The sequence below is a fragment of the Zonotrichia leucophrys genome, chromosome 1 (assembly GCF_028769735.1).
Source record: "Zonotrichia leucophrys gambelii isolate GWCS_2022_RI chromosome 1, RI_Zleu_2.0, whole genome shotgun sequence".
Classification (NCBI taxonomy): domain Eukaryota; kingdom Metazoa; phylum Chordata; class Aves; order Passeriformes; family Passerellidae; genus Zonotrichia; species Zonotrichia leucophrys.
Genome location: NC_088169.1, coordinates 14,528,567 through 14,551,943, shown reverse-complemented (window position 1 = coordinate 14,551,943; position 23,377 = coordinate 14,528,567). Strand labels below are relative to the sequence as shown.

General features: G+C 47.2%; 1 protein-coding gene across 1 annotated transcript in view; it reads left to right on the top strand.

The window, feature by feature from the left end:
• Positions 1-935: 935 nt before the first annotated feature.
• The window catches only part of PTCHD1 (patched domain containing 1), a 38,963-nt gene continuing 16,521 nt past the window's right edge, over positions 936-23,377 (top strand). Inside the window, exons 1-2 of the mRNA XM_064707245.1 lie at positions 936-1,723; positions 13,787-14,447. Coding sequence (XP_064563315.1) covers positions 1,295-1,723; positions 13,787-14,447 — 1,090 coding nt within the window. The 5' untranslated portion in view covers positions 936-1,294. The remainder of the gene's footprint in view (positions 1,724-13,786; positions 14,448-23,377) is intronic.

Sequence of the window (23,377 nt, the reverse complement as noted above, 5' to 3'; positions counted from 1 at the left end):
TTGGGAAGTAGCAGCCTGGGCCAGGTAACAGCGCTAGGAATCAGTGTGCCCAAATACGCCAACAGCAGAGCATTTGTGCTCCTAAACATAATTGTGCACAATTTGTGTTTAAAATCGAGGCCGTGCCCCCGAATCGCATCCGGTCTGTCCCTACACACAGGTGGGCAGCGCGCTCCCGCACCCGCCGCCCGTTGCGGGTTCGGGCTGCGGGGAGCGGCAGGGGAGCGCTGCCCGGGCAGGGCGCGGTGCAGCAGGTGCGGGGCTCCCGGCGCAGGGCACGGCCGGGGCAGCCCGGGGCGCCTCCGGAGACGATGCCAGCGGGCCGGGGACCGTGAGACGGGCAGGGACAGCCCCGCCGCCGGCACCCGCTTTCCCTAATGGGCATGTGCGGCGCTCGCACATGCCCACTCGGGCGGCGCGGGGCCGGCGGGCTGTGCCGCGCTGCCGGCGCCGCCGCGGTGGCCGTGCGGCGGGACCAAACGGGGCGCGCCGTCGGGCACCCCGGGACGCGGCCGGCCCCCGTGGCCGGGGGAAGCGCCCGGGCGTTTCTGGCGGCGGGTCCTCGCAACAAAGCCCCCCACGAAACACACGCGACTCGCCCTCCACCGGGGGCGGCCGTTCCGCGGCCCGCCGCCCGCCCGTCGGGGCCGCGGGCAGCCTGCGCTGCTGCCCCGTCGTCCCGGGGGCGGCGGTGCCGGCGGCGGCGGGCGGGGCCGGGCGGGGCGGGGCGCGCCGCGGCGTCCCGAGCGCGGCCGGCGGGCGGGCGGGGGCCCCGGCGGGAGGCGCGGCGCTGCGCCCGCCGCCCCGAGCTCGGCGCCGCCCGGCGTGGCCCCGCGCCCCTGGGCGGAGGGCGGCGGCGGCGGGGGCGCCGCGGAGGGCTCAGCGCGCCCGCCCCGCCTCGCCTCGCCTGCCGCGGCCGGGGGATTAGTCAGCAGTCTGCGGGCAGCCCCGCTCCCGCGCAAACTCCGCGGCGGGGGCGGGGAGCGGCGCTTGCCCCTTCCCCTTCCCGCGGCGGGGCGGCGGCGGGGCTGCCCCCCCCCACACACCCCCCGGCCGTCCGCGCCGCCGCTCCGCGGCGAGGGGCGGCGGGTTGGGAAGTCGGGCACCGAGGGGCTGGGAAACTCCTCTCGGGCACGGCGGCGTTGCGGGAGGACGAGCGCCCGAGGCGCCCCGCGCACGCACAGGGGCGGGCGGGCGCACACACACACCGCTCACACACGCACACGCGCGGCGGCCGCCCCCGGCCCCCCGCAGCCGCGGCCGGCGGGGAGGCGGCGCCCGGCGGGGCTGCCCCATGGTCTTGAGGGGGCCGTGGGGGAGCTGCGGGGGCCCCGGCGCGGCGCTCGCTCTCCTGCGCGCCCTCCGCACTAGGATGTTGCGGCAGGTCTTGCACAGGGGGCTGGGGACGTCCTTCTCCCGGCTCGGCCACTTCGTCGCCAGCCACCCGGTGTTCTTCGCCTCGGCACCCGTGCTCATCTCCATCCTGCTGGGCGCCAGCTTCAGCCGCTACCAGGTGGAGGAGAGCGTGGAGCACCTCCTGGCCCCCACGCACAGCCTGGCCAAGATCGAGAGGAACCTGGTGGACAGCCTCTTCCCGGTGAACCGCTCCAAGCACCGGCTCTACTCCGACCTGCAGACGCCTGGGAGGTACGGCCGGGTGATCATCACCTCCTTCCGCAAGGCCAACATGCTGGACCAGCACCACACCGATCTCATCCTCAAGGTAACCCCGGCGGGTCCCCCGGCCCCGAGCATCGCTCCCCGGCCCGGCCCGGCGCTCCGCATCCCGCCCCGCTCCCCGCACCTGCTGCCGGCACGGACCCAGCCGCGCATGCCGTGCTCTGCCCGTCCGGCTCGGGCGCTGCCACCGCAGCTCCCCGGTCACCTCCCTGCAACAGTTGGGACGCCAGCCCGCCGCGGGAGCCGGCACCGCGCTCCCCGCCCGCGCCGCGGGATCCGCGCTCTCCCTCCTTTTTTTTATTTTTTTTTTTTCACCCCCACCCCCCATCTTTTTCTTTTTTCCCTATTTTGCTTTTATTTGTTTTGGGTGAGCGAGAAGGGCAGTCTGGCTTGCTTAAATAATTTTTTGGTGTCTCTCCACTCGCATGGCAGTTGTGCTCCCGAGTTAGGGCATCTCGGGCTTTCATAAACTCAAACTTCAAAAACAGTTAGGTACCAGTCTATCAGGCTGCCGAGAATGGTTTAAGGGGCTGCTGCTGTGTCTGGACTGCACTTCTGCATGGAGAGGGGTACCACAAAACCTTCTCTCTGCTCATCAAGGCAAATGACATAACTCAGCAGCTTATTTTTAGTGGGTAGTGTTTTTTTCCCCTCCACTCCCAGCCCACCAGCACCGGTTCCATAGATGAAGAGAAAATCCAGCCCAGCTGTAGACTGCAGGCATGGTGCAGCCTGTGCTACCGGTTCAAGTTAGAGCGGGCAGCATCCTCCCACTTGAGCAGCACGGAGTGTGCAAGTCACAGTCTGACAGGACATCTCACTGTGCTATAGATCATAACATGTCAGAAACCTGTGTTTCTTCAAGCTGGTGCTCTAGTTTATGCCCCAGTAGTTTTGAGCAATCCTGGAAAGAAAAACAGGGATGATAGATGCAAAAACTTGAGTGTTAAGAGGGTCAAGTTCACTCAAGAGAAAGGAAAGGAACATTTTGAAATAAGCAGAGGTGTGGCTAGCTCAATCCTGCACATTTTTGCTGTTGCCTTGTGGAAGCCCAAAAGATTTCAGCATTGGTTTGGTTTTTTTTCCCTGAATGTCAAACTGTCAGGCTATATAAAAGCCAATGTTAATTCTTCTTTATCGCTTCAAGGAGTGTCTCTTCTAAAATGAAAAAACAGATGCAAACACCTATTGTAAGAGATTTCAGGGAGACCTCTCTCTTTACTAAACAATGAAATAACTGTTACAGTGAATTTATTTATATTTCATTTCCACTGTAGGCACATACAGAACTGTGGTACAGAGCCACACAGTATTTTCTGTTTTCTTTTTGACATATTACCCAACAGTAATGAGCAAACATTTAATGAGTGTCGACTCACTAACTACAGTAACAGCAATGTTACTGGCGAATGAGAAAACTCCAGAGAAATTATTTTCATTCCTTCTTTTTCTTGCACTGTGAATTGCATTTGCATCCAGTATATGCACATTTACTCAGTCATAGGACAATAATGATAATGGATTTTTTCTCTGTACTGCTTTCTCTGGAGATCTGTAGTTTTATCAATAGCAGAGTGACACACAAATAAATGGTACTCAGAATCTTTCTGCAGGCAAACTTCTGCATGAGATTTATCACATCAGCAAGAGAGGTATAACTTAGAAAGTTCTGTCAGTATTTAACACAGCCCCATTTTTAATAGACAAAATTCACAAAAAATATTATTTTTCTTTTAGTGAGATAATGAAAACACCATTGCCATTTGATTGTTTAGACATTGTCAGACATGTCTGATGCATTATTTCCAACTCTCTACTTATCTAGTTAATTCCAGTATGTTTTGTGTAGAATGGATTAAGTTCCTGATGATGCTTCTGTTTGTGGGCAGAGGCAGGCTCAGGCAGCTGCCTGTCCAGCCTTGGGGATGGCCCATCCCATGGTCCCATCCCAGACCTGCAAACAGGAGGGAGGGCTCCTAGCTCCCAAAATTGTTCTGTCTGTGGTGATGCAGGCCTACATCATCTTGAGTTAACAGGGCCCACCAAGGGAAGGAGAAGGAAAAAGGTGGCCATCAAGGCTTTCCTGTACACATTTGGTTCTGTGAAAGGGAGAAAGGAGCAAAGGCAGCCCCAGCCGCAGTCCAGAGCCAACCGGCTCAGAGGACTGTGCTTGTAAATAAGTGTCCTGGGTGAAACCACACAGTAAATCCCACTCACATTTCTGAAGCTGCCATGGAAGCACAGGCAGGGCAGAGAACCAACACGGCAGCTTTTGCTTATCTTTCCTTTTCTGGAGGATGACCTCCCCAAGGGAGAGGTTTTGCTTTGGGAAAAATGTCAGGTTGGATGCTGGCTCCTCCCACATGGCTGTTGCTGCATCTCCACCCACAAGCAGGAGAATGGGAGACACAGGAGGATGGTTGCCCCAGGCAGATGCTGGATGCTCTTGCAGCACATCTTGTTGGTTTCCTTACCTGCTATATCCCACTTTATCTGCCAGAGAGGGAGAAGAATGAGCCTTGAGCAGCTACAGCTTCCCTAGTCATGTGCCAGGGAAAGGGGATTTTCCCTGATCTAGGCAGAGGAAGAAGTCATCTTCTGTTACTGTTCCTGAGTAAAGGGATACAAAATTTGGGCTCTGAGCGGTGGAAACTGAAACATAGACAGTCCTGTCAAAAGTTTATCAGTCTAACATCCAAGTCAGTTCATTATTCAATGAAATTATTGTTATGGTGACATCTCTAACACACTCTGGTTAGCTCAGTGCAGCTCCTGGTGGGCACATGACCAGGCTGACAAGTCACCATTGCCAGTGCTGCCGATCCCTTGCTGCTGGCTGGGAGGGGGTTCTGGGCAGGCTCAGCCCCAGGACTGGCTCAGCCCAGGGCTCAGACAGAGCTCCCAGAGCAGGAGCTGCTGGAGGGCTCCCGCTGGCACTGCACATCTGCCAGCGCCACACTGGCTGCTCCCAGCACAGCCCCAGGTCCTGATGGAGGCACAAACTGCTCCACACAGGGGCTCTCCTCCTCAGCAGAGAGGTGTGTGGCTCCCTTACAGAACAGTTCTGCTTTTGAGATGATGCCAAGTACTCTTTTATTTCTTATTTTTGTGTAAATCTCTATCCATCGTTCTCATAACTCCCTGTAAGTGCTTACACCATTCTAGGCCTGCCATCCCAACATTGCATTTCCAGCTGCCATAGTCATTTGCAGAAGGGAGAAATCTAAACATATCCTGTCTCTGGTCTTGAATAGGTGTTACAATAAAAAGCCTTGGTAGAATCTCAGATATGGAAGAGATGCATCCTGAGACTGAGATATCGTGGGAGGACAATAATGAAATTTTACTTGCTGCAGTACCTGCTCTATAGCTGAGCATAGGTAACTGGCATCCTGTGCTGTTGTTGTGCAGGACGTTTCTTCCTCGATTTGTCTTTTTAGAGAGAGAGGTAGGAGGTAAAAAACCCTAACTGAAGAAAGTGTGCTTTTACCCCTGCATTTCCAATGAGTGCTTAGAAAAGCAAAAATAATTGGGATACTTGATGTGGACCATCATGCAGAGGTTCAGATGATTATATAAGGTCTGTAGAAATTCTCTAAAAAAACCTAGAATCCCACCTAAAAATAGTGTTACAACAGCCCCCCTATCATTTCATGGTGATATTTTCACTTGCAGCGAGAGACTTGTTAGGTTAAAGTTATACAAACTCGTGGGAATACAGACCTAGACAGATTTTTGAACCTCAGAAAATACATTCGAACTTAGAATTTGACACGCCGATCCTTCTGATTCTGTTTATTCCTGTATGCTTACAGTGAGTTAACTGCACCATACTAAAGACATTTTTGAATTAAAGATTTACCTTTTTTTGCAGAAAAATATTCTCTTTCCATTTCCATTACTGTGTTTATAACAATAACACAGTACTAATATTTTTTTGGCAAAAACTCCGTTTAAGATATCAAGACATAAAGATGAGAAGGGATTGAAATGTAACACGCCTTACTGAAGGGGATTGTATTTGCAGTTTCCTTCTATAAAAATCTGTAGATGACAAGGGGTTTTTTTCTTAAAGAAACCTTTACTAACTACAGATTTGTAGTGCTTATAGATTGCTTCTCTCCTAAACTGGCCATTATTTGATCTAGGCAACTGACTAAATATGTATTTGTACGCACAAATGAAGTAAAGTCAGGCATTTCTGTTTAAGCACACATTTATTTAAAGAACTTCAGAACTTCTGATTGCTGCAGAACAAAACAGTTTAGCTCCAAAATCTTGCAGACCTCATACTTGTTGCGGTTTTATTTCCTCTCTCTGCACCCTAATTATTCTGTTCCTGTTAACGTGTGTGTTGGCACGCTCTGTCTGCGGTCCTCACGGATTTCCTCACTTACTTTGTACGTGTGAGGAAATTCGTGGAGGAAACAACCTTGTTTAGAAATAACCACGTTCCCTGGTCTGTGGTATTCCCAACTGCTTTGCTGTACAAACATGGCACTCTTTAACCATTACTTCCAAAGTCGGTGGAAGGGGGTTGTGATTGAAAGCTGGGTTTGTTGCAATCCTGAATAACACAAGGTATCCTTTTTTAGAAACTTTTGACTACTCCTGAATGCCTGGACACAGGCAGTCAGCTGTGGATCTAGCAATGGATGTAGTAGATCTCCACCTTCTCAGGGTAGCTCGGGCACTAAAAACACTTCTTGGGAAACAGGCAATAGAACACACAGTGCATTCTGCTGAAAACAAAATAAAGGATGAAGTCATGTCTTTAGAGCAAGGCTGTAAGATGAGGGGAAGAGTCCTAATACAAGAAAAACAAGGGTGTGAAAGCAGCAGAAGTGCAAGCCTGTTGTCATAGCAGCACAATGCTGCAGGGCTAAAATGTATCTTATGCGAAAACAGATGAGAATTAAGATACGCAGGTAAGATCCAGGCACAGCCAAGGAAGAGGGAAGGTAAATAGCACGTTGCAAGGACAGTGTGGAAGTGTGTGCAGAAACCCCCCTGAGCTCCAGTGTCAGCAGCAGCAGCTCCTCAGAGTGATTCCTGCAGGCAAGAGGGTTTGGTCTCTCCCGCAGGCGCTGGGCAGCGCCTGGAGCAGAAGTCCTAAAGTTGCCTGTGCCTGGGAGGATGATCACATCCCCCTGGTGCCCACCACCCCTGGCCCTGCTCCAGTAGCACCAGCCAGGACAGGGCCCCTCTGCTCTCCCTCCTGCTTCACTCCATGGTGTGATGCTCCCTGCCAGCCGAGCAGCCCGTGCTCAGAATGCCCAGCATCCCGTGTTGCCTTGCCTTTCCTGCCTTGGAAGGTCAGACTTTGCTTCCCCTCTAGCAAAGAGAACACGTGGAGGACAGGTGTTTTCAATAGGTGGCTGGATGTGTTGTGTGTGCTGGGGGCATCACCCCTCAGGGAGAGCCCACAAGGAGGCCAGGGACATCTGTGCATCACAGCCACCAAGACCAGGCCACCCCCAGGCAGTGCCACAGGGCTGAGGGAGAGCCGCCAGGGCTTCCCACTGACCACATTTGTACTTCCTAAAAGCTGGGACACGGCCCTGCCTTCAAATTGGGGTTTGCAGCTAGAGAATCCCCTCTTTCTTACTGAAAGACAGAGGGAGGAGCCGAGTTGTTAGCTGAGACCGTGGGCTGTGAACCTGCAGCTATTAAGGTTTCCCTGCGGCGCAGAAGGGGCTGTTCCTCAGGCTTCTGCTTGGCAAGAGCCCCCTGAGAAGCAGTACAAAGATGGAAGGGTGTTCATGGAGACCTCTGAAGCGCATGGAAAAAGCCACCCGTGGTGGAACTGATGCAAGATCAGACAGAAGAGCGAAGTTTTGTTCTTTTTTCCCAATCATGAAAAATTGATCTTGTTGCCGCACACCAGGCTGCGCCGAGAGGTTTCTGCTGCCCAGGTGTCCTGTCATCCAGCAGCAGTCAGCCCAGAAAACAAGAGTGGGCTTCTCTTGGTGGAACAAATTCAGGCAGATTTACAAGGTGTCAGAATTAAGATGGTATTGATTAGAAAAGCTTCTCCACTTCAGATTAGAAAAGAAAAATCATACCTAGTGATTTTCTGTAGCTACCAAGAAGACAGATGGAAATGTAAATGTAGGCACATCTGCCGCTCCGAGCACTAATAGTTGTCCCTCAGTTGATGACTTGTAGTTGAACCATTTTTAGATTTTATTTTTCTGAAAATTGTTCAGAGAAAAGATAAATCCTTGTGTTTTAGACAGCTGAAAAAATTAGTTGCAAAAATAAATCCCGTGCATAATTAGTATCTTAGCGTCTCTTCAGGAAACCTGATTGTAGGACTGAGAAAAAGAGCCAAACTACTCAGAGAAATCCTTGCTGCTTGCTCTCCAGCTGTGACTTCTAATGCTTATCCTGAGCCATTAGGATCTGTTGGCTTCCTCTGCTGGCTGTGTGCAGGCAATTCATCCCTTGCTAGGCTGGCGTGCCAGGAGCCCACTGCCACCACCCTCTCTGAACCCCTGCCCTGGACCCACAGTCTCGGACTGACAGCAGGGCACAGCCTGGCCAGGGCTCCCTTGCCCTCCCTCTCTGCACTTTCTGATGAAAATGCACTCTTGAAGGTTTAATTCTGCCCCTATCTGCAGAACCCACGGTGGGGATTTTTTGTAAATTAAGCCGGAAGCTGTGCAAGTCTTTTCCCTCTAATAACCTTTTTACGTTTTGACTGAGGCCACCTCTTGACGTGAATAAAAAAGTACACTGCAAAGGTATGAAATGCCAGAGATTACTGAGATCATAGAAGAAGTGGAGAAATTTATGGCTATCCATTAAAGGCGTTTTCTCCTCTTCATTTTCCTTGGCACAAGTTATCTGTAAAAATTACTAAAAGAGTAAACCAGTGTCTCATAAAAATGAAGTGTATATTTTAAATTATTGTCTTCATCCTGCTTTCTAGTTTTTCAGTCTTAAATCCAAAACAGTAATAAAATTTTAAACAGTAATAGGTAATGAGTTCAGAGCCTTCCCAGTCTTTCCACCATAATCATGAGTTTAGAAGTTTTATTCTTTTTTTTTTAATGAAAGCTGTGATTAAAAAAAAAAAAAAGGCAATACTTCAGACTCCAGGACTCAGAAAAAACAGACCTGGTGAAAATGACAGCAAAAATATTCTAAGAGTGGCAACACTGAAAAGCAAAGCTAATATTGGATTTGAACCATCAGATGGAGACTGCAAGACTAAATAAGTCAAATAATACCAGCAACAACGAAGTAATACAGCTTTGCAAAGATGGTGCTCCTGAGAGTTAAACAGTCTGCCTGCCAGATCATTGGCAGTGCAGGAGGACATCCATATATCTAGCTAGTTTTGTCTCATTGGCCATTCATTGACTGTATGTCAAGCACAAAGTATAGTCAAGTCCTTACAATGAGTTATGTCCTCTATAAACACCACATATCACTGCTCAGCGGCAAAACCAAACATATCTTTGAGGTCTATATGATAAGCAGGAGGTAGCTGTACACATCCTTATGATTAGAAATGGTGTCTGTGGCTGACCCAGCTTGCAGGGGAGTCAGGATGTGTTTTCATGAGCTGGGCATGGGAGCTTGTTAAAGCCTGAATGGTCCCACTGCATTTTGCTGTGGCTGTCACTGTGGAGTTTCCCTGGGAGCAAAGCTGTGCCACCAGCAAGGTGAGATCCAAGTGGGACACTGGTGGTTGGGTCCTCATCCCCTTTGCCAATAGATTTGATTGGGGTAGGAAATTACGTAATGTGAGTTTAAAAGATTTCTGGGATTGGACCATTGTGCAGATGAATCAGCAGTTTCTAACCCATCCCTGCTGGGAAGGGATCTGTTTCCTTCACAGGGAGGCTGCAGACTTCTTTGTTACCTGATTAAATTAACAAAATTCTGGAAATACCTTCTCACTTTTGAATTAAAGGATTTTTCGACAAAGCAAAGTGGTACAGGTTTTTCTCACCCCTTCTTGTAGCTTCTCGCATCTTTTGCAGGGACTGAAGAATAAAAACAAGCTTTCCTTTCTGTCCTGACCACACATCTCCAAGTACAACCTTTTGCCTTCAGGCTCAGCTTTGATGGCACTGCTGAAAGTTGTGCCAAGCTCAGTTCAGAGGAGAGCTGGCTCATAGAGCCCAGTGTGGGGCTTGGCCATCCCAGGGCCCCCAAACTGACCCTGCTGAGGGGCTCTGGCTCCCAGCACCTGTCTTCCTGTGCTGGTGGCAGAGATAGGAGGACCAGCAAAAATAAAACAGTTGGAAGAACTTCCAGCCATGGCTCTCTGAGGCCCTGGTGCAAATGGCATAGCCCAGGATAAGTGGAAGAATTTTTGCTTCCTGGTGTCCTCCTGGGCCCGTGGACAGAACCAGCTGGCAGGGAAGTGCAAATTCACCACTTCTCATCTGTCAGCTGTGCCACAGGCTTAGACATGGCTTGGTGGAGAGGTGTGAGACTAGTACAGCCCTCACTTGGAGATATTTGCTGCAAGGGATTTGTCTCCGGGTTGAAACCATCATTCCTCTCTGTCTAAAATAAATAACCAAGGGAGCATGGGACTTAAAGTAAGCAAAGACCAAGACCAAGATGTTACCAAATGCAAATGACTAAAGACTAAAGGAAAACACTGTTCTAGAAATCTTTAAGGTGGTGCAGGACACATAAATACCATTTTCAGAAGGGAGAGGGGAAGTCCAAGGAATGGCCGCTGTTTAAACAATGGCAGAAGGAAGAAGTGGATGTTATTTTTTCATGTCTGAACACTTTCAGTGTTATTATTTCATGTCTGAACACTTTCAGGGAAGGTATGCCACCATGGTGAGGGAGCTTAGGTGGTGCTATGCAGTTCTCATGCTGCAGTGCTCTGGCATCTCAGCAGTGAGCTGCTTTTTGGTTCCTTGCACTGTTAGCTGCAAAAAGCTGGGAGTGATGAGCAAGCAGTGCATGTCTCCCTTCAAGAAGAACCATTCATTCAGATTTTGTTATTCCTTTATATTTCCCTTTCTCCTAATAGGATCAGTAAGGAGAAGAACAGCTGGATAAATGAGGATCTGGTAGCCAGTCATTTGTCCCTGGACTAGGTGCCAGGTTTATTCCAAATTAAATGGTTACTTGCTATTAGAAACCTCTGCACTGAGGAGTGCAATATGCATTATGCATTAGCATATTGCTGATGTTGTCCCCATCACACAACAGCCCTTACCATCAGACTGAAGTTTCCTGGGGGGACCTCCTGGTGTGCCATAGGTCAGCCAAATTGCAGACTGTGCAATCCTGTGAACTCACAGGATGTGCCCTTGTAAGCTCTTGGAGCTTCTGTTTTCTGTGGATGCCATTCACCCAGGGTTATGGCTGTGGCACAGCTGAATTCCCAGCATGGCAGCAGAGAGGAGAGTGCCATGGGACTGCAGCTCTCCTCAGGGAGGAGGCAGCACCCTGTGGCTCTCGGGCTGCCACAGGCAAGCAAAGGGAGAAAGGAGAAAGCTGCAGCACACCCTGCCCTGCACTGGGGCAGCAGAGGGCTTTCCTAGCATCAGGTCTGAAAAAGTGCAGATAAAGTGTTGTGTTTGTCTTGAGAGGGAAAGTCTGGGTCAGAATTCCCAGTGCTGAATCCCTGGGCATGCTGGTGCAGTTCTCAGCATCCTTTGCTGGGATGGAGGGAATGGCAAGCTTTTCTCTTCTTTGGCTGTTTGCCGCCAATTTGAGACCAAACATTGTGGCCATTGGCAAAGCTCAGAATATGTCTCAAAGCTGCTCTAAACTGCACAAGCTTGCAGCCAGCTCCAGGGGCTGCTCAGCTGCCAGGATGTGCCAGGAGACAGAGCTGTCTGCCTGCTTCCCTGTGCTCCCCAAAGCCCCGTTGCTGAGAGGTGGGATGGGCAGCGCCCGCTGCAGCCCAGCGCGGTCTCAGGAGCACCAGGCCACTGCTGCAGAACAAGTTCTTCAGCATGGAATGATCCTTTCCAAGAGGGAAGGTGTATTTTTGGTATGACATTTAGTTTCTAGCCTTTCACTAAAGATGAAGTAATAGATGAGGATATTTTATAAGCTAAATATTAGAAGAAAGTGCTTCAGATGTGGAAGGAAGCAAATGCTGCAGTGAGGCAGGGTGGGTAAATAGCAACACACACTGTTTGATAAAAGTTGCATGTCAGTTTAGTTTCTTCTGCATTGTGTCACTCCATAGATCCTCTCTGAAGGAGTTGTATTGTGAATCGAATAAAGGCAGGAAATTCCTTCTATTCCTCCTGGTTTCCCTCAGCTGCGATTCTTTATGTGATGCCTTGTTTTATAGCTGTTGTCAATGAAAACCATTCAGTAGCTCCCACTGAAAAAAAATTAAAATCAGATATCTGTCTTTGATCTGGTAAATCAGGGCATTTTCCCCAAACTGCAGTCATGCAGTCACAATAGAATTTGTACCCCAAAACAGCAGAACTTTGCAACTCCAAACTGAAAAGATGGAAAGTATTCCCCATAGAGTTTATTTCTTTGTCATGTTCCTGCAAATATTTTGTTTTGTTTTAGAAGAAGTTGTGCAAAAGACTCCAAACTGTTGCACAGACAATTACATTTTTTCTCCCACCACAATGAAAAATTTTGCTTCTCACCATGGCCAGGTATCATGTTCTCACAGAACTGTGAAAAGATTTGTTAGTTCAGTTAATTTCTCAAAGTTATGTTCCTAAATGTCAGTATTGAACTGTTATTTCTGTCAAAAAAATTAAAGCTACTCAAAGGTGGAAAAATATACCCCTAAGCTGCTAGAGAAACAAGATGAGAATATAGGAGTGTTGTAATCTTTGTCTATATGATATTACTTTATCCTGTGGAATGGAGGCAACAAAACTAAATTTATACCCATCACAGAGTGTGCAATGGAATCACAAAACAATCAAGTTGATGGTACTATATAAATTAGGAGGGGGAAGGGTGGCTGGGTGGGGTGCTGCAAATAAGTCTCAAATACCACACAAAAGTCACTATGACTGTTTCTTTTCAACAGATACAGGGGGTTAGCCAGGATTATTAGACATTTTTTCCTTTGCCCCCAGAAGAGTGTATAAGCTCTACTGCTCTCCTGTACACTATCTTCTATTTTTTAAACAGTGTTTATCATCAGACAGAATGATACACAATAGCAAATTCAATATTTTTTTTTAAAAACACTGTAACCCTAGCCTATTTGGGCTATTCTTTTGCCATATTTTAAATTTCTTGTTTCTTCTATGTTGACTAAAATGGATTCAGAAAAGGTTACAGGAGTTTTCTGTATTTTTCACTAAGAGATGGTAATTTTTTCTGCCTTTCTCATGCTCAAAAAACTGAATATTTTTGGGATCAGAGCTCAGGCATGGCAAACTTGAGAAGGATGAGAAACAAAAAGGAAGGTGCACTAGGGGCTGCTAGACCTAAATAACATATAAACCCTAAAGTTAGGGGACCCTCAGTAATTAACAGAACGTCTCAGAGAAAGCAAGAGAAAACCAGTGTCTGTCTCTGCTGTTGCTTCCTGCTCTCAGACTGCTGAGGATTTGATGGGGGAAAGAGGGAGGAGAAAAGAGGGTAAATTAGTTATTGCCAGATCTCTTTTCCCTGCTGTGCCAGCAGTCTCTGTTGGTGGGACATGCAGCTGTGGCCTGTGCTGGTCCCCTGCACTGCCAGACTGCCAACACATCCTGCATGGGTGGCACACCTGGTCACGGTGCTCTTCTGCCTTCTGTAGTTCAGGTTGATCTCTTGGGAGAGTAATTGGGCAATTCTCAGCACAACAGTGTCCCTGGACATGGTTGGGCTTTAGCTGTTGAGTTTACTTATTTAGAGAGGCCAAACACCGGCGGCATGTGGCCCATATGTACATCACATTATGCCAGAGTTACCAGCAAAGGACACTGGGGAATAATACTGCTGATTTGATGCATGTTTCCTTTTTTTTATCTTTTTTTTTTTTTGCAATGAGTGTGCTGTTAATACTGCAGTCACCAGAACTTTTGTTGTTGTTGCTTAGATCAATAGCAAAGGGACGGCGGTGAGGAGCTGCTGTGGTTCTGGCTGCTGCTGCACGAGATGAACTGGTGAATAACGTGTGTGATTTCTCTTTCCCTTGTAGTTGCACTCTGCAGTGACCAGGATCCAAGTTCAAAGACCTGGTTTCAATTACACGTTTGCCCATATATGTATCCTGAACAATGACAAGACATGCATAGTGGACGACATAGTGCATGTACTGGAGGAATTAAAGGCTGCTCGTTCTTCTAATCGAACTAATTTTGCAATCACTTACCCGATTACTCACTTAAAGGATGGCAGGGAAGTGTACAATGGGCATCAGCTCGGTGGGGTTACTGTGCACAGCAAGGACCGGGTGAAGTCTGCAGAAGCCATTCAGCTCACCTACTACTTGCAGGCAATCAACTCCCTGAATGACATGGTGGCAGAGAAGTGGGAGTCCATTTTTTGTGACACTGTTGAACTTTTCCAGAAATCCAACAGGAAAGTCAAAATGTACCCTTTCACTTCCTCTTCGCTGAAGGAGGATTTCCAGAAGACGAGCAGGGTGTCAGAACGCTACCTGATCACGAGCTTGGTCCTTGTGGTTACCTTGGCCATTCTCTGCTGCTCCATGCAGGATTGTGTCCGCAGCAAACCCTGGCTTGGCCTGCTGGGATTGCTGACAGTGACCCTTGCCACCCTGACTGCTGCTGGGATCATCAATCTCACTGGTGGGAAATACAATTCCACCTTCCTGGGAATCCCCTTCGTCATGTTAGGTAACTATCTCCTCTCTCTCTTTTGTGTGTTTGTGCCTCCCTGATGCATTTCCCAGCAAGCAGACAAGCATCACTGCATGGTTCCTGTTGTCTCATTCCTGCAGCACTGCCCCATGCCAAATCCACACTGCCTCTTCTCCTAAACTGTTTTTATGGTGCCTGGACGTTAAAATCATGCCTGGGGCTCTAGTATGGCACAGCACAATGCTGTGGGATGTGGAGCCTGTGCAGTAGCAAGGAACAAGGATGTGCAAATGCTTTGCCTTTTGCAGAGAGGGAGCCCAGCTGCTGCTTCTCTGTGGATGTTTGATTCTGGTTTTGGAGGGAGACCTTTGCAGTGGTCCCCGTGCAACACTGACAGCGTCAGCTGTGCTGGCAAATCAAAGGGCTGCCCATGTTGGGCATTTAGGGAGTGCTGGCTCCTTTGGAGACCAGAGTGATGCTATCCTGGCTTGGCAGGTGTCTCCCTGTGGGATAAGAGCAGTGGTTGGTTCTGGGTTGCATTTCTCCAGAAGTCCTTGTGTTGGCTGAGCAAGTGTAGGAAGAGTTTCACAGCCCTGGGGTGAGCACTTTGGCAGCCCTGGTCAGGGATGGACCTGCAAGCTCAGCACCAGCACATCCCAGGCAGAGGGTTATGGAGGGAAGGGGCACTGGCTGCTCCCTGGCTCCTGTGCCAGCAGAGACATCTTTATCTCCCTGGGGTTTGTTCCACCTTCACTCACTGTGGTGTATGGAGTGGTTTCAGTTTGTTTTGTTTTGTTTTGTTTTCATCGAGAGGACAGGAGTCTGGCCATCTTGCTCCCAAACCAAAGTCAGAGCCTTCTCCTGCTGGCACCAGGGCATTTGTGGGAATTCTGCATCTTGAACCCAAAGAGGCAGGAGGACTTCACAGGAGACAAAACGAGAGCTCTGGAGAGTTCACAGCCTCTTTGTTTGTTTTTGGTTCATAACCAGTGTGAAAAGCTTTGTGCACTGTAGGTGTTTAATATGTCCTTGTTCACGCCATTATTCATTTGTTGAGAATAATACATGCATTGATTTGATCACAGCTTCCCCAGCTGAAAATCAGTGTTCAGTAATCCTTCAGGTTTCAAGTGTAAGAGTGTCTCCACTGACTTAGTCACATCATGTAGTGATATGACACGTTTAGAGCACAGCTATTTTTATATCCAGCGCCAGGCTCCTGTGCTGTGCTGGTACTGTAGTGCTGCTGCACTGTGGTATTGTTGGACTTTAATTAAAGACTATGCTTCAGTGCATCACACTACCAGTTAACATACAGAATAAATTCAGTGACAAACAGAATCCAGCTACATTACATCACCTGTCATTTCCAGATGACATCCGTGAAAATTAAACTACATTGTAATCCAGAGGAAATGCAGTGCCAGAAAGTCAGAGTCAAAAGAAGGGTATCTTTCTGACCTGAGTCTCTGGGTTTTTTTGGTGGGTTTTTATGCCTATTCATGTATTATGAAATTCAATTCCTCAAACTAAGTAGTGTATATTAAGTGTAACTTTAGATAGGAGGGGATTTTCTGGTGTGTTACAAGAGTAGCAGAAAAGCAGTCTAAAATCCAGACATATGAAGTGAAAGTACGTGAGAAAACTGACTCAAAAATATGAAATATTAGCTTTGTTTAGGGATCAAATATCTGCTCACTGGGACAACCTTTCAGATCTTTAATTTACTAGTAGCAACAATGCTGAGACTTGAAATCCTCAAAGACTTACAGATAACTATGAAAAGTTTCATATGTCTATTTTAGTGCTCCTTTAAGTGCCAAGCTGTATACTCAATTCTGCTTTTCTTTTAGGTTTTTTTTTTCTTTTTCCTGATTTTTTTTTTGCTCTTGCTTGGTTGAAGTATTCCACTCTTAAAAGGGCAGCTCAGCTCCCACTGTGAACGAGTCAAGGTAGAGCAGCCAAGTTCGTGTAAATCTTGCCCGCTGCCCCAGCTGCATAAAATCTCCCAAGGGATGGGAATATCAACAGGTGAACAGAAGGCACTGACAGCATTTTGGAGTTTTTAATGAGAACTGTTTTAAGCTGGCAGATAGCTAGAAAGGGAGATTGGCCTTTTTTTTCTTCTTCTTTAAGTACAAAGGCAAGATTCATGCATTTTGAGATGTATTTCATACCTAGATGTTGTTTTGCTTATAAAGGATGTTTTAAGTCAAGGCAACTGAAGGCTGGAAACACCCAGAGCCTCCATTACAGCCCACTGAACTGCTTCCACTTAATTCCAGCGACCGTCAGATTAGATCATAGATTAACTGACCTTTAGAAAGCCAAAGGATTTCTGGCTAACGACATAGCCCTGTATCTATTACTCATAATCTCATGGCTAAAAGCAGAAATGAGATAGAAAAAATGATTACACCGGACACATTTCAGGCACAGCCCCTTTACTGGTATACATCATTAATGAAGTTTCCGTGGTTTACAGCAGCTGAGGATTTTTAACTTTTCATCAGTGTTGTGGAGGCGGGGGGACACTCTCCAGACATCATTTGACACAGGATGAGATTACATCTTTCATAACAAATAGTTTTCATCATGCACTCTGTCTCCTCCTTAGACCACTTCCTCCTGTGTTTTACTGCACAACCACTACATCACGTCTAACCTGAGTTCCCCTTTGCATCATGTCTAACCTGAGTTCCCTTTTTGTGACTTAGCTGTCCTCCTTATTTATCCATTGCATCTGGAAAATAATTTATTTTCTTTGTCTTTACATATTTGGTACCACTCTCACTTGCTCAGTCTTCTTCCTTTTCATCCCAGCTTTCCTCAGACTCACACAGACTGTGTTTACCAGACTTCCAGCAATCTTCTTACTTTTGACCATTCCACATCTTCCATGGAGTGTGGTGCCTAAATCCAGGCACAGGATTCAGACTGAGGCTTTCAGCAGCACGTAGAGTAGGAGGAGGATTTTTCACATCTTGCATATGGCACTGCTGTTCATACATCGCCATATGTCATTCATTTTTTTCTCAGCAGTATGAAATGGTTGGCATTTGGTTGGTGGTACATGGTAATTCACAGATCCTTCATGTCATTTTCTACCCTGTTTTCACAGCCATTTATTCCAAACAACATGCAGAAGTTTGCCCCTGTCCTTTCTGAATTATAGCTTGTTTATCTCTCACCATTTCTCCTCAGTAAGTTTATCTGGAGACCATCACTGTCTCCAAGATGTATTAGCTGGTCAGCAATGTTTTGCAATTATCAACCTTTTCATATTTTCAAGAATTACTTTCTGAATAGGTTGACCAGTCACAAGCCCAGTCTAAAAATATAGGCAATATGTCTGGGAAATAGTCTGATCAAAGTGCTTTGTAATACTTCTTCCATTCATCCTGTTTTCTTTGACATCCCTTATTCATCAGCCATTTCCAAGAACAAACAAGCTACAGTGAAGGGTACCAGCCTCTGTAGATGTTGAATCCTCAGCTTTTACATCAACAGGGAATTTTAAAAGTTACTAAATTACCACAACTTACCAAATTACAGTCTTAGGCTGTGTAAGTGTAGGCAGGAATATCTTTTGCCTACTCCACCTGTTAAATATGACATGCCAGTTTAAACACGTCATACTTTGGTTTTAATCATGGTAGTTTATTCTAATTTATTTAACTTTTAATTAAGGCAGATTATTGTAAGCCATCTTACGAAAGATTACTCTGCATAGCCTGAGTATGTCACTACTGTGATGACTTTTATGGTGAGGCAGGTTTCTTTTTTGTTGTCCCTGATTTCTGACTCAATGGCAAAAACTGAAGCTGGGAGAAATATTGCCAGAGACTCCCTTGCCCAGCAAATACTAAATAGTGAAGGTTCCCTTTGGTGCTTGGAGGCCCAGCTGTGAGAGGCTGTGGCTGGGCCTGGCCTGAACCCCACTGATGGCTGTGGGGTGAGGCAGCAGAGTCCAGGCTGGCTGCAGCCACTCTTTTCTCTGGGATGTCTTGTCAAGTCAAACTGGGAGCTGCTCTTCTCCAGTTAGAGGTGAACACAGGTACTTCTGACCTGAAAGTGAAGCCTAAAACCTGGGAAAATTAGCAGGCTCCCTCCATTTGTCTGGACATGGTATGAATTAGCTTATGTAAGGTGGTAATTCAATTTGGTTTTTTCAAATTGCCATCCACATCTATCAGTGTGCAAACAAGTAATTTAAGGACAAGTTTGCTGACATGTCTAGATCTTGTGAATACTTTGCTGAATTTGGGATGTTCATTTTTGACCATGTGAACGAAAAAAAATTAATTCTACAGCTAGGTTGTGTTTAAAATAGCTGATTTATAGTGTCTGAAAAACAGAATTAAAATTCTGATTTCCTATTGCCTTCTTCATTAAAAACTACAGATGTTTGGTCTGGCACAGATGCTAACATATCCATCATAAGTTTCCCTTACACATTAAATGCTGTTTAAAAACTGCCAAACCTTTAAAAATAATGTTTTCCTCAAAAAAATCACAGCGTTACCAAACAAATCATTGGACAACAACCAGCGCTGTCTGAACAACTTTTTGGCGTGACTTTTTTTCCCTTCCCAGAGGCAGAGTGGAAACCTAGGCACTCAAAAGAAAATTGCAACATAGCCCTCTGCACTGCAAGCTAGCAATGTGTTTGCTGTTCCTTCAGAAATGGATACAGCTTACTCGGGGAGAAGTGGCTCTCTGCAGCTGCCAAGTTCGTGAAAAGCATCGGCTCCGTGAAACCGCGCTGGAACGCCGGGCGCTGCCAGATATGGGCAGGGACACAGGGCCAGCTCCCTGAGCTTATATTTAGCCTCCAATGCTGGCAGGGGAAAGCCAGGTAGAAGTTATGAGAGTGGCTTCAGCTTGTAGCACACTGTAAAAGGAAATTATAGGCAGCTGTGTGTGAAACTCAGCAAAAACGGGTAAATGAAAACCCCTTCTTACAACCCCATGGCATCCTGCCCTGCAGCATGCCCCCTCTGGGATGAGAGAAAGGAAAAGCAGTCAGCAGAGAGATCCAGGGAGGGATGGGTGGGAAGGAGCAGGTGGAAATGAAGGCAGGACCCAGGCAGGGTTCCTCTGAGGGTCAGTCTCAAGTGGAGAAAAGCCACGGGGAGAAGGAGATGCCCTTGCAGGGCTGCGGAGGAGGCTCAGGAGCAGGTGAGGTATGGAGCACTTTGGAAGGTGCCTGGAGGAACCAGGGCTCATAGTGGCACCTTACAGATGCAGAGGAGTTCCAGTCACTTCTTAAAACACAAATTTGTTGGGGGCACACCTTCCACGTGGCTTGCCTTGGGGAAAGCTGTGCTGATGGAGAAGTGAGCTCAGATACCTCTATGGGGGCTTTACAAATGCAAAAAGTTGGAGCACCATAGATGGGATATGAGGTCAGAGACAGTTGGGAAATAAAGTTGGAAGGAAAAAGGCAACAGAAGAAGAGGGGAGGTCAATGTGTTTGATCATAGAAGTGAAAAGCACAGGAGGGCAAGTGAGAGGACTGCTGAAGGTTAGAGACCATGAAGGCAACAGGCTGCTAAACCCAGCAGGGGAGCTGGCAAGCAGCACAAAAACCTGAGGGTGTTCAGGCCAGCACACAGCAGTGCATGGGGCTCACTGGTGCTGTGCCTCAGTCCAGTAAGGCACCTGGCCTGGCTGCTGCTCAGTTCTCTGGAAGAACATGCTGGTAGGGAGTTGCAGCATATGCCAAATTCATACACTCAAAAAGCATCCATTATCCTCCCTATCAAGCATCCAAGTGTTTGCTATATTCAATAAAACTGAAGAGTCAACATTGGTTACATATAGAGAGTCAAAGACAGTGAAGCAGCCCCTCCACAGGTCTCCCCAATGCCCTTCAGTCTACACACAGGAGTAACACAATGTTTGTGTAACCCAAATGTTTGACTTTGTATAGTATTTTTCCACCAATTTTCCTGCAGTCAGTTAATAAAATTGTGATGCTTACTGAGTCTGTTTTTTTATTCCCCAGCTAAGCTTTCTCATTCTACCTATGCAGCTGTCCCTCTGCTGTCCTTTCATGCTGTGAGGAAGCATGGCCTCCTTCAGCTGGCTCAGCTGCTGCCCCTATGTTTCTTTCTGCCATCTCATCCATCTCTTTAGCAATATCTGGTGGCCTCCTCCAGCAGGACTCACCCATCTTCCTGCTCCAGGCCATGGCATCTCCTTCCTAATGTCTGCACAACTCTCAGCATCTTTTGGTCTCCCTAAGCTTCCCTCATCTTTTCTGCTGTTTTTCACATTCCTGTGCGTGTGTCCCTTCTGCCATTTTGGTTGGGTTTTCTTTAAATTTCTCCTCTCTCATCCTCCCCTCTCCTCAGCCACAGCTGGACCCATTGCTCCCACCATTTTCCCTATATTCTTCACAACTTCCTTGGCACTCAGCTAGGTCCCCACTGTGCCCTGCAGTTGTATCTCAGCCGCTTGTGGTTTCCACCATTCATCCTTTCCTTTTTTCGTGCTGCCAAAGCACTCCAAGAGTGCCCTGGAAGTACACTTGGTTTTTTGTCACTCCATCTGCTCAGCTTTCCCAGTTCAACCCTGCACAGCTCAGTTACAGTCCTAAAGCATTTTGTGGTTTGTTCCTTTCATCCCTCTTCTAAGAAATGAATAAAATTATCTGGTTTTATCTACCCTGAACAGACAGAATCCCAGGCATGTCACTTTCCTCATCAAGCTTTTTTCTTCTCTCTTTTCTGTTCTCAGTCCCTCAGTCTTTTATTGTGGATTCTTACATTTTATGACATCTCTAAGCAGCCATGCATCTTTTGCAGTCCTTCAAGCATCACATGGTATTTTTGTTTCTCATGTGGAAGAGGGAGTAAGAGCAGAAGTAGGTTCCCAGGCCACCCCTCCTCACTCAATGTTCCAATTAGTCCTCTCACCAAAGTCAGCCTTTTCCACCCAAGGTGGAGCTGATTAATCACCTCCTTCACCTGCTGGTCTTCCCCACTCCAGCTCTCCTGAAGGATGATGTCTCCAACCACTTAAGGAACCCAAACACAGAAGCCACTATTGCATGGGAAACAAATAGACTTGAAAAACAAATGGTGCAGACTGTTTTAGACAGCAGCCCTTTCCTGAGCAGTTGGAAAGCAGCAGGCAGAGCTTGCAGCTGGCATACAGGACAGACACACAGCCAACATGGTGCCCAGGCTCCCCCTTCACCAGCACAAAGCCCAGAGAAATCCCTGCACACAGTCGCGCTTCTTGGCTTCAGAACACTGCTGATGACTCAGATAATTTACCATGTTTTTTGGAAGAGGGGAGGTGTATCCATAGGAAGTCAGTCCAGAGAACATCTTAATGTTGAAACCAAGTGCTGTACAGCCATTTCCTCTTCATTTTTGGTGCCCCAATATCCACTTGTGAAAAGTATGTTACAGGTGATGCAGCATGTTCAATGAACATTTATTTATGCAAAGAGGAACAGAAAGCTGTTCCACTTTCACTGTCTGCATTCTTTTAACTGTGAGGAACTCAGTGCATGCAAGGGCTCAGTGGAGGCTTTGTCAGAGGTGTCCCAAACAGTCACAAGTACTGAGAGTTTGGCACTGACATCCTGATTTTCTTCAAGCAGTGAAGTCCCTCAAGAGAAACTTTCACATATATGAGAATATACTGGAAGTTCAGAGGTTAAAGAAAGGAATCTTGTCTCTATATCTACATCTACATGTAGAAAGTGTGTATGTGTGTGTATATATATATATTTGTTTGTGGTACACTTTATATACTGTTCAGAGGTTAAAGAAAGGAATCTTGTCTCTATATCTACATCTACATGTAGAAAGTGTGTATGTGTGTGTATATATATATATTTGTTTGTGGTACACTTTATATACTGGGCCTGGGTGGTCAATGAAGACCCAGGGAACATCAGCAAGAACTGAAATTACTTCATTTTAGGTCTGGCTGCAAGAGAGATGGTGCACTTTGTGAGCTTCAAATAAATGACATTCCCCAAATAGACAGTAGCCTGGAGGTATGCAGGGAGGGGACCAGTCATTTTCAGGTCATGAAACCTCTGGCAGAGAATCCAGAGGTGAATTAACTAAATTGGAATCAGTCTGGATGCTTTGTGAAAAGCCCAAGCTGAGTTCCAAACTTGTAATTATTTTTTTTAATCAGTAAAAATAGTAGGTTGGATGTGTTTTAACTGAATTTTTGCAACTTTCTGAACATTGTGTTTCACATATGGTTGATATATATATTATGGGTAAGAGTAGTGACAAACATCACTAAGCCAGGAGAATTTAAGTGTGTGCCTGAGATGTTTCAGTTGTAGCTTTCTCACCAGAAAAGGAGAAACTTGAAGAGTGGTAAACAAATTCATATTCCACTGGCCCATGCTCCACTGGGACAGCACTCTTAGAAACAAATGATATTTTAGCTTGTAGCCTTAGAAATTTAAAGCAGATTGAAAACCTGGTTGCCCCAAATGTACCCACTATGCCTTACTCCGTCTTCAGGAGGTTTGCTGTGTGTCACTTGGCTGCTCTGTAACATGGTAGATATTAACCTAGCACGGGTGATTGGAGGAGGCTCTCACTTTTAAGTGCTTCTTTTCCACAACATGCATAAAATCTGTCCAAAAATTACCTAGTGATGGAAATCAGTTTTCAATTCTGTCTGCTGATATGATTCACAGCATGTCATATGTGAGACAAGCCCAGGTTTCTTAACAGACTAACTCCACGTGTGACCACATCCTCAGCTAGTGAGGCTCAAGCTTTGTGCACCATGGGGAAACTCATCCTGCCAGCTGTACCTGTCCTGGCATGGCACTCTCCCATCCTGGACAGCTCCCCTGGTGAGCTCACACACCTGGGGTCTGCACCCATGCCAGCAGCAGTGGTGAGCAGACCCTGCCCTTCTCTCTTGTCATCCTCCTCGCAGTTTTCTCCTTCTCTCTTCAAAAACCAGCTCAC